General features: G+C 39.3%; 1 protein-coding gene across 1 annotated transcript in view; it reads left to right on the plus strand.

Moving 5' to 3' along the window:
• Positions 1–7,579, plus strand: part of cnnm2b (cyclin and CBS domain divalent metal cation transport mediator 2b) — a 49,223-nt gene extending 41,644 nt beyond the window's left edge. Inside the window, exons 6-8 of the mRNA XM_063475477.1 lie at positions 577–639; positions 3,281–3,459; positions 4,896–7,579. Of these exons, the coding sequence (XP_063331547.1) occupies positions 577–639; positions 3,281–3,459; positions 4,896–5,177 (524 nt within the window). The 3' untranslated portion in view covers positions 5,178–7,579. The remainder of the gene's footprint in view (positions 1–576; positions 640–3,280; positions 3,460–4,895) is intronic.
• The last annotated feature ends 4,909 nt before the right edge of the window (positions 7,580–12,488 follow it).

Below are 12,488 nucleotides of genomic sequence, written 5' to 3' on the forward strand. Positions count from 1 at the left end.
AGACTTGCAGCGCTCTATGATTTACTCATAAAATTTTAATTTTTCACCTTGTTCTCATGCAACATAATTTTAAAAATTATGTATGGATAAAGTACTCATCATGTTACATGAGAAAAATGTGAAATGGGCCACTTTTGTGAGTAAATACTAATATAGTAATAACTCATTAGTCCTAATATGATAACATAATAAATCAAGAGACGTCATGAAAATGCATCATCTAGTGATCCACTCATTCTTCTCTGTTCATTCATAAACTACAGCACTGTCCTCAGCTATTAGACTGATTCATTTGGGTGGTGTGATTTGAGAGACACCTACTGGTGAAACAGTAGAATAACTCTCCTGTGGTGGATGTGTGCGCTCTAAGAAATTAAATCAAATGCTTCATGGTTTGTGCCAGTTTTCATCTTTAGCTGATCAGTAAAGGAACAACATGTTAACACTTCTTTTCTTTAATCAGATGTTATCATATGTAATTGCTTAAATTACCCATTTTCTCGACTTTAATAATCTCGTCTTTCTGTCTTCTTGCTTCTTTTGTCTCTCTCTTGTTTCATCCCTCTCTCCCCCAAGTGCCTCTGTCACTGTCTCGTACATTTGCAGTCAGTAGGGCTGAGTCATTAGCAGGATCTCCAGGTACAGTGGATTTTCAGTATCACCTATCACTCTATAACCTTTAGTGAATAGTGATGAAATTTCATTATTTGAAAGAGAATGTTTTGTTGATATTAAATAGATGCATAAAGTTGTACAGTCACAGTTTCACCTACCTGCATGTTTTACCTAAATATACCTGAGTGTGTTTAGCCTTTTGGTTTTCATAGTCTGCTTGAGAACTGTCTTGTTTTGTGTGACTTTCAAAGAAGAAGGTGTTCACTGTCTGTTTGTCCCTGAATGCATCATGCATGTGTGACACTAAAAGAGAAAGAGGCAGAGAGGAAAACAGATCCAGACTGAGGCTTAACATCCTCGTCTCCTGAGCCATTAGTCAAGTGGCTGAATGGTGTTGGAGACTAGAGGCCCCAGAGTGGAACCCGGCTCCGCCCCGCTCGCCCCTAACCTTTAACCCCCTGACTACATAAACAAGACCTACAGCTACAGCCCCCTGCTGGACACCACTGAGCACACATACAAAGACATGCACATATGCATATGTTCACATTTACAGGCCCATGAACAAAAACCACAATACTACACACATAGAAGGGCTGCTTTGAAAGTGAATTAAAAGTGAACGCACCCACAGGAAATGCTGTGGAATAAATACACTTTCATTGTGTCTGTAGTAGAGGCCTACAGTGCTCACGTTGGTGCAGTGGCATTTGAGTGTGTGTGTGTTTATAAATCTAGTATGTGTGTTTTCTTGACACAGCACACTGACGTTTTTTTGTGTCGACCTGGCCCCTAAAAAGTAGAGTACTAATCCACAAGAGTCCACATGCCAGGTCTTTGGCCTACTGTGCTCCCTCTACACACACACCCCCACACACACACTGTTTTTGCCTCTCACTTCCTCACTCATACACATTCACACACACATATTCCAACATGGGATTACATACATTCCAGTCAGCGTAGTAGCATTAGTGTTGGCCAAGCTGTTTCCACTTTGTTGTGTGTGATTTTCACAAGGCTTCTTTAAGAAGTGGAAAACATAATCTGGCTTTAATTAAAAATAACCCAAAAAAAAGAAAAGAAAGGAACAAGTCTTCTATGTGGTAGCACATAGAAGAACGCAGCATCACTGGAGACTGCTATATGAAACTAGAAGACTTACACATAAATTAGATTTCCATACATCACAGCTTTGTACCTAAGACTCAACCTGGAAAAAAGTCACAGATACAAAGGATCTTAAGTAGTGCTGTACAACTCGGCTAGTTTCAGAGGAAATTTTAAGTGTCTTAATGTCCTCAAAACAATTGAGACAAACTTTTTAATTATGTAAAGTTTCTAACTTAAATTTTTTATGTTGTCTTTATTGCACAGGCCCAAAGAGATCATCTAACAGACAATGAAAATCAATATTTAGTGTCATATGAACTTTAAGGAACAGTAATATTAGGTCAGACTAGCAGAAATGTAAAATAGAGCCCAACTGATACAAGAGTTTGAAAACTGACTGAAAACCAATTCCGGTGTTCTTTTCTGTCAGACACTCGAAAAATAAACAGATTTTCTTTAAATTTGTTATGTGAATTTACGAGTACTTAAAAAGCTAATATGACAACACAAAAGTAATCTTGTTTTATTGTCCGAACAAGTCGTGGATTACTCGTGTATGCTCTGCCCGACTGTGCAATAGTGTTCCAAACACGTTGCCACCAGGGCCCTCTGATAGACAAACTACACAATGTCCACACTGAAAAAACATTTAAAGAGTTCCTCTCCTGTCTCTACTTTTTTTCATTTTCATTTATCAGCCGTTATAATCATCAGTACTGATATATCAGTAAATAGCTAATAATGTCGATATTTTGGCCCCATGGATAAATCAGTTGGAAGAGTGACAACCTTTAATCCCCAAAAACACGCTGTGCCAAAAATTGATCCACCCCAAGGATCAGGTCCCCCAACACAAACAGAGTAATGTAGTGTACGCTGTTATGTGCCAGGAGGATTGGCATGATTTATACATCGGGGAAGCCAAACAACCTCTGGCTAAGCGGATGGCACAACACAGAAGAGCTACCTCGTCAGGCCCAGGACTCTGCAGTCTATTTACACCTACAGGCCAGTGGACACTCTTTCAGTGATGAGGATGTACACATCCTGGACAGGGAGGAACGCTGGTCTGAGCGCGGAGTCAAGGAGGCCATTTACGTGAAAAGGGAAAGACCATCTCTGAATATTGGAGGGGGCCTAAGGGTACATCTTTCGCCATCTTACAATGCTGTGATTGCAGCCATTCCCTAACTCTCTGTGAATGGGACTCATGGCCTTTGATAAGTGGTTGTTGATCAATGGTCATGACAATTTGCACATTAATGATCAAGGAACTGACCTCCCAGCCCATTGTTCCTTCAGTGGTGCTAGTTTCAGTTATTGTGCAAATGTTGTGTTTATTAGGTTGGGGAAACCTGCAGTCAGCTGAGACTGAAAAAGTCAGTTGGATGAGTGACGAAACGTTTCTCCCACTGAAAACGCTACGTCCAGATGAACTGAATCAACCTTTAGGGATTAGGACCCTTTAATGTTGCTTATTTTCAGAAGTACTTTTGCAGTGCCATGCATTACTTTTGCATTCCAGTATGCTTTAATTTTCTTTCTCCTACAGAGAATAAATCTCCTCCACGGCCATTTGGACTGAATCACTCCGATTCTCTGAACAGGAGTGACCGTATAGATGCCATCACCCCGACTCTGGGCAACAGCAACAACCAGCTCAACTCCTTCCTGCATATATATGTGCCTGATTATTCTGTCAGAGCACGCTCAGACCTGCAGTATATAAAGGTGAGTAAACCCAGGGGATCAGAAATTAGCCTGCAATGAGGATTATATGCACATTGTAGGTGATGTAGTGATGTCACATGCAGCTGCGGATTTTTGACGTCTTTAAGAGAACTTTCCATTTTCTTTTTCCCACTGAGTTCTCAACATTCAAGATGAGGAGTTAGAGAACGAAGCCAAAGCTTTGGCAGTGCGCTCGCAGCTTTGAGCCATCCATCTGTGCCAATTAGGAACTCGCTCTGATAGCATCTTCCCCTCTCACTCTAAATAAATGAACACTCCTAGCAGCAGCTATCACAACCATATCAGGCACAAATAAAGCTTGCTTTTTGTCAGTGTCAAATGTACTGCTGTAATTTGGATCTCAGAAATCACATTTGCACATTTCATTTCAATATTCTCCTCCCCAAATTTTCTGCTCTGAAATAAAAATACCTAGAAATACATTAAATATCTGAGGATGGCTGCTTTATGAAAAATAACTTATAAAGTCTTACCTGTCTAAAAGTGAAAAAAATATATCATGTTGCTGCTGATGACATATATTTGACATACATGACATATTTTTGTCCTTTTATATTAATATTTCTATTTATACCCATATCTCTATATGTATCTTAACATTTATTGATCAGTATCTCTGTACACTGTCTATGCTCGCATACACTCTCAGTCAGGCAGTGAGACACTTCATTTTATATGAGTGCTTGACATTTGTTGTATATTTGCTGCTATGACAACTCAATTTCCCTCTGGGATTAATAAAGTCGCTCTGATTCTGATTCTGTTTCTTCTAAGTAACGAATAAAGTCACTGCTGTTGTGCCAGATGTGTAAATGTGGCAAATCTCTTGCTTTGGAAATGTTCATTGATGAATTCTGCTGCTTCATGAGGCTGTTTTTGTTTATTCTGCTTATCAGCCGTGAGGCACAAATAGAGCTCTGACGTAACTGATGTACTACTTTCTACGATGTTTTATTACTTCCTTTTAGGGTCCCGGGTACCAAATCAATAGAAAAGATCAAAAAGCAATTACCTAACTGATATAAATTGACAGTAAGATAATTACTTCATGACAATTTCAAACATTTAGATTTGATGAATCATGGATAGCTCCAGAGTGTAGCGGTTTACACATTACACACAAAAGGTTGCTGGTTTGATTCCAGCTATAGAAACAAATGAAGATGAGTCATTTTCTGGCTTGTAGTAATATTCTTGTCCTCGCACTGGACACTAAGCAGATAATGAAAGGCTATCATTGTAAATTAATCATTACATTTTTTACAGAATATTTTAAAAGCAATATTACTTGTAGCCTTTTCCACATCCTTATTTAGTGTCAAATCCTTGTTTACAGAGCTACCAGCTCTGTGCCACGAATAACAACACAGCAACCTCTTGTTGTGACACTTGACCTGACCTTCACTGTTTTGTAGGTGACGCGACAACAGTACCAGAACGCTGTGATGGCGTCGCGGATGGACAAGACTCCACAGTCGACAGACAGTGAGTTCACTAAGATCGAACTCACGCTAACAGAGCTCCACGATGGAGTGGAGAACCCAGCTGTGGTCACCGCCACGGCTACCACCACTATCACCACCCCTGCTGTGGCCTTTGCCGTGGCCAACGAAACGTCCCACCTGCTCAACCAGCAGCAGAACTGTGTGGGTCTTAGCAGGAGCAACCACTCCTCCCACAATGAGGGACCCATCTAGCCCCGCCGAGCCCGGTGGAGACCCAGACCCTCCACCCTGTCTTGTGGAAACACACACACACACAGTGATGTAGATGAAGATGAGGGAACGTGGGGAAGCGGAGGCAGGTGGAGTGAGGGTTCTGCTCCAATCAGTAGCCCCCAGTCAGTCAGGCAGTGAGACCCTTTCATGAAGGGGCTATGGGGAAGATGGGTGCTGTGTCACCCTGAACACCCCCACCTGAACGCTGTCAGAATCCCTGCTGTACTACACCCTCTTCCGGAGGGTGCACTCGGACAGTACTGTGTTACTGAGCTTCGTTTTTTTGGGACAATCGGACACTGTCATAGCGGTATCTTGAACAGAGTGCATACACGCACGCACACACACATAACACAGCACTTGCTGTACTTGCTCCTCAGGCCAAAGACTTTGGTCCCCCCCCCCCTTTCGTACACTGTCTATGCACACATACACTCTCAAACACATTCACAATCATGCACAGAAGGAAATGCAACTCCCCCACCGGTGCATCTTTCAGGGAGCCTCAGTCAACTGTTGATCCCATCAGCAAGGGCTCAAACCCAAACATGCAGAGAGGTTAGTCAAAGACTGCACCAAAAACCGCTTTGAAAGAAACCGTTAAACCACGAACCAAGAATGTTTTCCTGTATTTATTTATTTTATAATATTGTATGTATATATGTTTGCGTGAAGATATGATATATATATTAAAAAAACTGGCATATGAGCATGCATTAGTGTGCTACAGAAGTAGAATATGCTACATATATGGGGATGAACATCCGTTCTTGTATAGTGCATTCAGAAAGATTTCACAGCCTTTGAATTTTGTTGTTTTGAAGATTTTTAAAGTAGATTTTTTTTCTGACAGTCTCCACATAACAATATACCGTGAAGAAAAATCAAGAACAGGTTACTGAGGTGCTATGTAAATTAATTGCAAATAACACTCAAATATTCCAGGATATCAGTATTCAGATACCTTACCTAGTACTTTCCTTAGAACATTGCAGATCTTTGGTGTGCACCAACTATCAGGTCTGTCCAGAGTTGCTGTATTGGGATCAGGTCCTGACTTTAGTTGGGCCACTCAACAAATCCACTACTATATGTTACTGAGATTCTGAGCTCTCTTTAAAAGGTTTTCACTCAGGACTGCACTGGATATAATTCTGCATCCATCTTCCCACATATCTTTCCTAGCCTCCCAATCCGTGTCACAGAAAAGAGCTTCCCCAGAGCACGTGTTTGACTGCAGGAATAGCATTAACGATTGTTGCCCAGACACAATAATTGTGTGTCTTGTAGTCTGAGATCTTGTCAGTTGCCTTTCAGTTTTTCAGAAGTCGATCATGTGCCTTTTTATTAAGGATTGACTTCCATTTGGCTACTCCACCATGAATGTTTGGTTGTTGAAGTGCTACACTGACAGCAACGTGGACCGCAAACAGCGTGAAATTGGTCTCAAAGAGGTGTTTCCTCAAAAACCTCCTTGCAAACACTTTGGCTGCTAGCAGGTTGAGTTCATAAGTAGTTTGCATGGAAGATGGTAACTTGTTTGCAAGCATTCACAAACCTTAAGTGTAAAAGTTGCACCTTGCTTTGATTGTTGACTGTTGATAAAGGAAGGAAGCACCAGAGATCAATTGTGAGCTTCAAACAGAATAATGAATCATCTAAATGTTTTAGTGTTTGTTAGTCTGGATAAAAAAGACACTCCTAAAACCTTTTAAGGAGTCAAAACGTGGAAATCTTGCGAGGGTGTGAAAACTTTCCGAATGCGCTGTATATGAGGAGGTGAGGGTATTTTACAGAAACATATGTATATTACAGATCTTGTTATTTTTACTATTATCCTAAATCAGGCTTATGGTACAATATATTTTTCACCTTTTAAAAAAAATCACACTATTGCCTTTAAGAGAAATCATATAATTAATTATTTTAACAAAGTGCAATGAACCGCAGTTTATTTAAGAGATGATTATGAATAAAAAAAATTCACTGTACTATAGATTTACAGATTATATTTGTATGTATGTACTGTATGTATATTTGTTTTTGTCTTAGTCAGTCTCTCTTTACCCTTTGTTTCCTTCATGTTTTTGCATCCGTTGACCTCAGACACGTCTGCTAGTTCATTTGGGAGTTATGACGCCAAGATTTGTCACCACAGTATAGTTTCCGGGGTGGGGGGAGGGGTTCGCAGGTAGCGGAGTTGTGTGAAAGTCCAGCATCTTAGCATGTGGGGGTTATGTGTCTTTCTTCTGTTGTTGTCAATTTTACGCATAATCAGACTTGATAATTGCACAGTATTAATGACCTCATCTAACATGTTGAGCACCATCAACGTCACAAAAAGCAACCTCGACATTAAACGTGTCCATGAATGATACACAGCTATGTTCTCCCGCTTTTTATGTTGGTTTTCTTTTCTGAACGCATGCTCATTGCATGTCTGTTTAGTCTGTTTCTTTATCCAAAATGTAAGAGAGCAAATATAATAGGGAGAAACGCACCTTTATTTCACTGGGCTTCCGTTATGATGAAGAAAAATAGTTTTTTACTTAATTCAGGTCTGAGTCTAAAAGTTAAAATGCAGTTTTTAAAAGAATTTAGACTAAACTATAATTAAACTATAGCCATTTCCCAGTTTAGAGAAAACTGGATATTTTGCAGACTACATTAACTTAGATCACTCTCATGTTTTCTTTTGTCATTATTCTGTAAAAATGCTCATAAAAAACAAGACGAAGACGAAATCTATTTCTGTGCAAAAGTCTTGAACCACCCCTCATTTCTTTGTGTTTTTGCTTGGAAAATGTGATTTATTGAAATGTGCAAACATACATGGAAATACATGAAGCAAAATGGAGTTTGTGCAATTCTAACAAGCTTGAAAGTCAATATGTAGTACGACCACCTTTTTTTTTTTTTTTAATACAGTTTGAACTGTCTTAGGCAGCTTTCTCATCCTTTCTTTAAGTGATCCTCAAAAGTAGTTCTCCAGGTTTTTGAAGGACATTCAAAGCTCTTCATAGGATGTTGGCTGCCTTTTGGTCCCACACTGCTTCAGTAATGTTGAGGTCCTGACTCTGGGAAGGCCAATCTATGATTTATTGTCTTCTTATCAGTCTATGTCTGTGAAGGTTCTCAGTCATCCAGGTCATCGTAGTCTAAGGAGCTTGGAAAGAAAAGCGTCTGGACTTCTTTAAGTGTCCTTGAAGACGTTTCACCTCTCATCCCAAAAGCTTCTTCAGTTCTGAAGAAGAAACTTATCAGTCTATCGAGATATGCTCGTACTGCATTCGCAGTGTGATCTTTGCTGTTGCTGGAAAAATTAAGCTGTTGTCAGTCAGACACTTATGTCATGGTCCTTTTCTGCATTTATAATTCCATCAACTTTGAAAAGATTCTCAGTAACACTGTCTGAAATGCATCCCCAAACTGTGACAGAGCCTCCACGCGTTTCACAGATGGCTGTAGACAGTCACTGTTGTACCTCTCTCTTAGATGCCTCTCTACATATTTACCACAATTTCAACCAAAAATGTCAAATTTTGGATTCACCACTCCATCCGACCTGAGTTTCAGTCCAGTTCTTGTGTGAATTGGCAGCCTTCTCCCCGTTTCCCCTTCCTTAAGTTTCTCGACAGGCACCTTTGAACTGAGACCATTTCTGATGAGTCTTCAGGGAACAGTAAAGGCTCAGATGCATCTTTCCTGTATAAACTCTTTAATGGATTTTTTCCTATTTCTTAAAGACTTGACTTTCACACCCTGTCCATTGCTGCCATTTTTTTGTCTTTTGCTTATCCAGTTTCCTCAGATTCAGCATGCAGAGATATGCAAACATTTTCAGTTAGAAGATCTTTGGGAATCACCGTGTTGGTGTACAATATGTCTGTCAAACTGTGGTAAAGATAAATGCAAGAAAGCCTTCTTTACTTAAAAATATAAAGACATTTGGGATGACTTAAGACTTACACAGTACCATAAAGTTTGTGTTGTTTTTGTTTTTTAATGCAATGGTCAATGTGCACATTTCTTTTTTTTACACATATCACATCTTCTATTAGAAAAGTGAAAAGAATTTGCCCAAAGCATAAATTAAGCAAATTTTTCTAGAAGACATTTTTGCAAATTTGTGTACGTTTAATAAAATGATTACCAATTCTCTTTTTTAAAAATGCATTTCCACCAAGCATGTTATATAGAGAACCACTGGCCAAACTGATAAACCAACTGGGAAAGTTTTTGAGGTAATATCTGTCTTAATATTTAAAGGCACTTAGAGTTTTCTGAAAAATAAGAAAAACTACTTTGGTAGCACATAACATCTACCACTACAATTTATATCCTTCTCTGTATTATGAAGGTTTTTACAGATTTGTTTGCTTACAATTCAGACCTTTTTTATTATCAAGTATTCTTTAAAAGAAAGACAAACTTTTTTTAGGCTGTTGATAGTATTTTCTAGTACAAGTAGAGGCAGTGGAAAATATAGCCGTCTATAAAATGACTTTTTTACATTTTCCTTTATTTTTTATAAAAAATTTTTAAACACATTTTTCATCCTTTATATTTTTTAAACCACGCAAAAAACAAGTCAGTTATTTATTTTTATGGGTAGGTTTTGTGAAGACTAAGCTAAAGTTTCATGACTTTAGGTTCTAAAATCAGACATGACAGTGGAACATGTTTTCATCTAACTCTCCTACAAGAAACAGAAAAGGCATTTTTTATTTTCCCCTTAAAGTTGAATCTTTTTTCCCCTTCATAGTGTCCCTTTTTCTCTTTCTTCATAAAAACTGGAAATTTTCCCTGAAGCTGCATTAATCTGTTTACTTCATACCTGCAGGAGTGTAGATTGTAAACTGTAAAATTATTTTAAGGCTGCTTCCAGGCCTAATCTTTAACATCATATCTAATGTTTGCTTGTAGTTAATTTGCTGTTTTACAGGCAACAGAAAATTTCCTAAAGCTCAGTCATCTTTTTAACATTTAGTTGCAGACTATAGCCACTGGTGGTAGCTGTTTCCTAATATATTTCAAGGTATATGTATGAGTGCCCTAATGGTCTCTGCAAGCTGCACACATGGACAAAGAGCCCTTCCATCTGCTCAGATGCGAGGGGCGTCCCTGTTGTATAACCGGACACAGAGAACATCTGCATTGTTTGCAGCTGCGCTCGCTGTTGTTTATCGTTTACTTGAAAGTGCTCCTATGCAGCAGGCCCACTGCAGTCTGCAGGGACAATCACTCCAGAGATAAAACAGTGATTCACACTGAAAGGTTGTGATGTTCAAATTCTGCCTGTGCACCTCAGAGCCTGATGAAAGAAGAAGCATGAGAATTTTTTTTATTTTATTTTAAAGTCTGCAGGAAACCCTGGGGGCGGGGGGATGGGACATCAGCTGCAATGGGGGTGGTTATTTTAATATTCTGTGACACAGAACAAACATACGGTCATTTTTTTCCTCTCACACGCTCCAGCCTCAGCTGAACAGAGGTCATCATTCCTCGATCATGTGAATGTCTTCCAGACCTGTGTTAAACTGGACTTCTGTCCACCTCTATGCTGCTGTTCAAACCATGTGCTGTCCATAATTCTTCTTCTGCCTGAACGTGACACTCTCGTTGCCTTCTCCAGCCAGTGGTTTAATAAAAAGTGAATGATTAACAGACAAGGCGGCCGGTGACTCTGTTTGCTACATATGAAGCTGCAAATGTTTGCTTTTGAGGCAGGACTTCCTCTGCTTGATACACTTTTTACTGATACTTACACCAGAGCAGCAATTAAAAACAGGACAATCTTCATCTAACAACCCACCAAGATGGGTCAGGTTAATATCAGTAGAAAACACTTCATTCAAAACACTCAGATGCTAATGGTTCTTAAGCTGTTGGTCATTAACAAAGCCATTACTTAATGAGCAGTAGCTTTGATTACCATTTACCAGCTGTTAAGCATTTAAATCACTCTCAGAGATCCTGATTTGTTTTTAATTCATTCAGAACAACTGTAATGAAAAGAAATATGTTTCTATCTGCAGTGCTATATGTTTAGCAGCATGGCTCTGATTTCTGACCTCCCCGACCTTCTTCACGTATTTAAGGAATGCAAGACCCATAGCACAGGAGAGGCTGCGTATCAATGGCAAGGCGCAGGAAAACGAAGGTGTATTGCAAAGCGGCTTTGCTGACATGGCGCTGTAGACTGGTTAACACACTGTAAAAAATGTCCAACTAGATATAGTAAGTTTTCAGCTGAGCCATCACCTGACCTCCATGGATTACATCTCATTCAACTATACTCACTTGCAAACTTTCCCATGTTAGAATTTAGCATCCATTGCTATCCATGCTTTGCTTTATACTTTGGGGAGGCTGGAGGACATTAAAAGAAAAATATTGCACCTTAAATGATTAAAACTAAGGACTTTAATGCTGAGTCGGGATTATGTTCTGTTCCAGCGGGAGGAGAAACGGGGTGTGTAAAATTACACACCAGGGTGTGAATAGTACACACCTTGTTTCAGTAGTTTGTAGAAACAGCTTGACCATCATTACTTGAATGCTTTATGACTTCATCAGTCTCTCGATCATCGTGTAGCCACTCTTCTTCACAGCGTTGTCGGAGGTCTGAGCCTCTGAACAGTCACCCTGACTCTTTTCTTTTTCAGCCATTCTGTTGCATTGTATTTGCTGATGTGCTTGGTATGATTGTCCTGTTTCATGACCCAATTCCAGCTCTACTTTAGCTGTTGGACAGACAGTTTAACATTTGACTCTTTGGCATACACACAAATGCAGGGTAATCAGGTCCTGTGCCTGCTAAGCAAGCCCAAATCATCACCTCTCTACTACCGTGTGTTGGTATGAGGTTGTGCTGATACGCCTTCACTAAATGCGATGTGGTGCATTACAGCCAAACATCTCCACTTTGGTCGTTTGTCCAAGAAAATTGTTCCAGAAGTCTTTTGGTTTGTTCAGTTGAAGCTTTGCAAAATAAACAAATAAGGGTTCAATTTGTCATAGACGCCTTCTCCAGTTTAGCAATATTTTTGTTAAATGGAAAAAAATGTTGTTATATTTTAAAACCTGCTATGGATAAAATGATTTTTTTAATTATGTCCTGATGTGCAAAACCTTTTAACTGAGCCTTGAAGTCACTGATCAGATGTATTTTTGCCACATAAGTGTTAGAAAAGTGAAACCTTATGTCAATAATAAAATTTAATATATTAGGAGTATATTAAATACCTTAAATTTTAGTTTTAGCTCTGGACTATAGATACAACAATA

This window comes from Pelmatolapia mariae, linkage group LG6 (genome assembly GCF_036321145.2).
Source record: "Pelmatolapia mariae isolate MD_Pm_ZW linkage group LG6, Pm_UMD_F_2, whole genome shotgun sequence".
Taxonomy (NCBI): domain Eukaryota; kingdom Metazoa; phylum Chordata; class Actinopteri; order Cichliformes; family Cichlidae; genus Pelmatolapia; species Pelmatolapia mariae.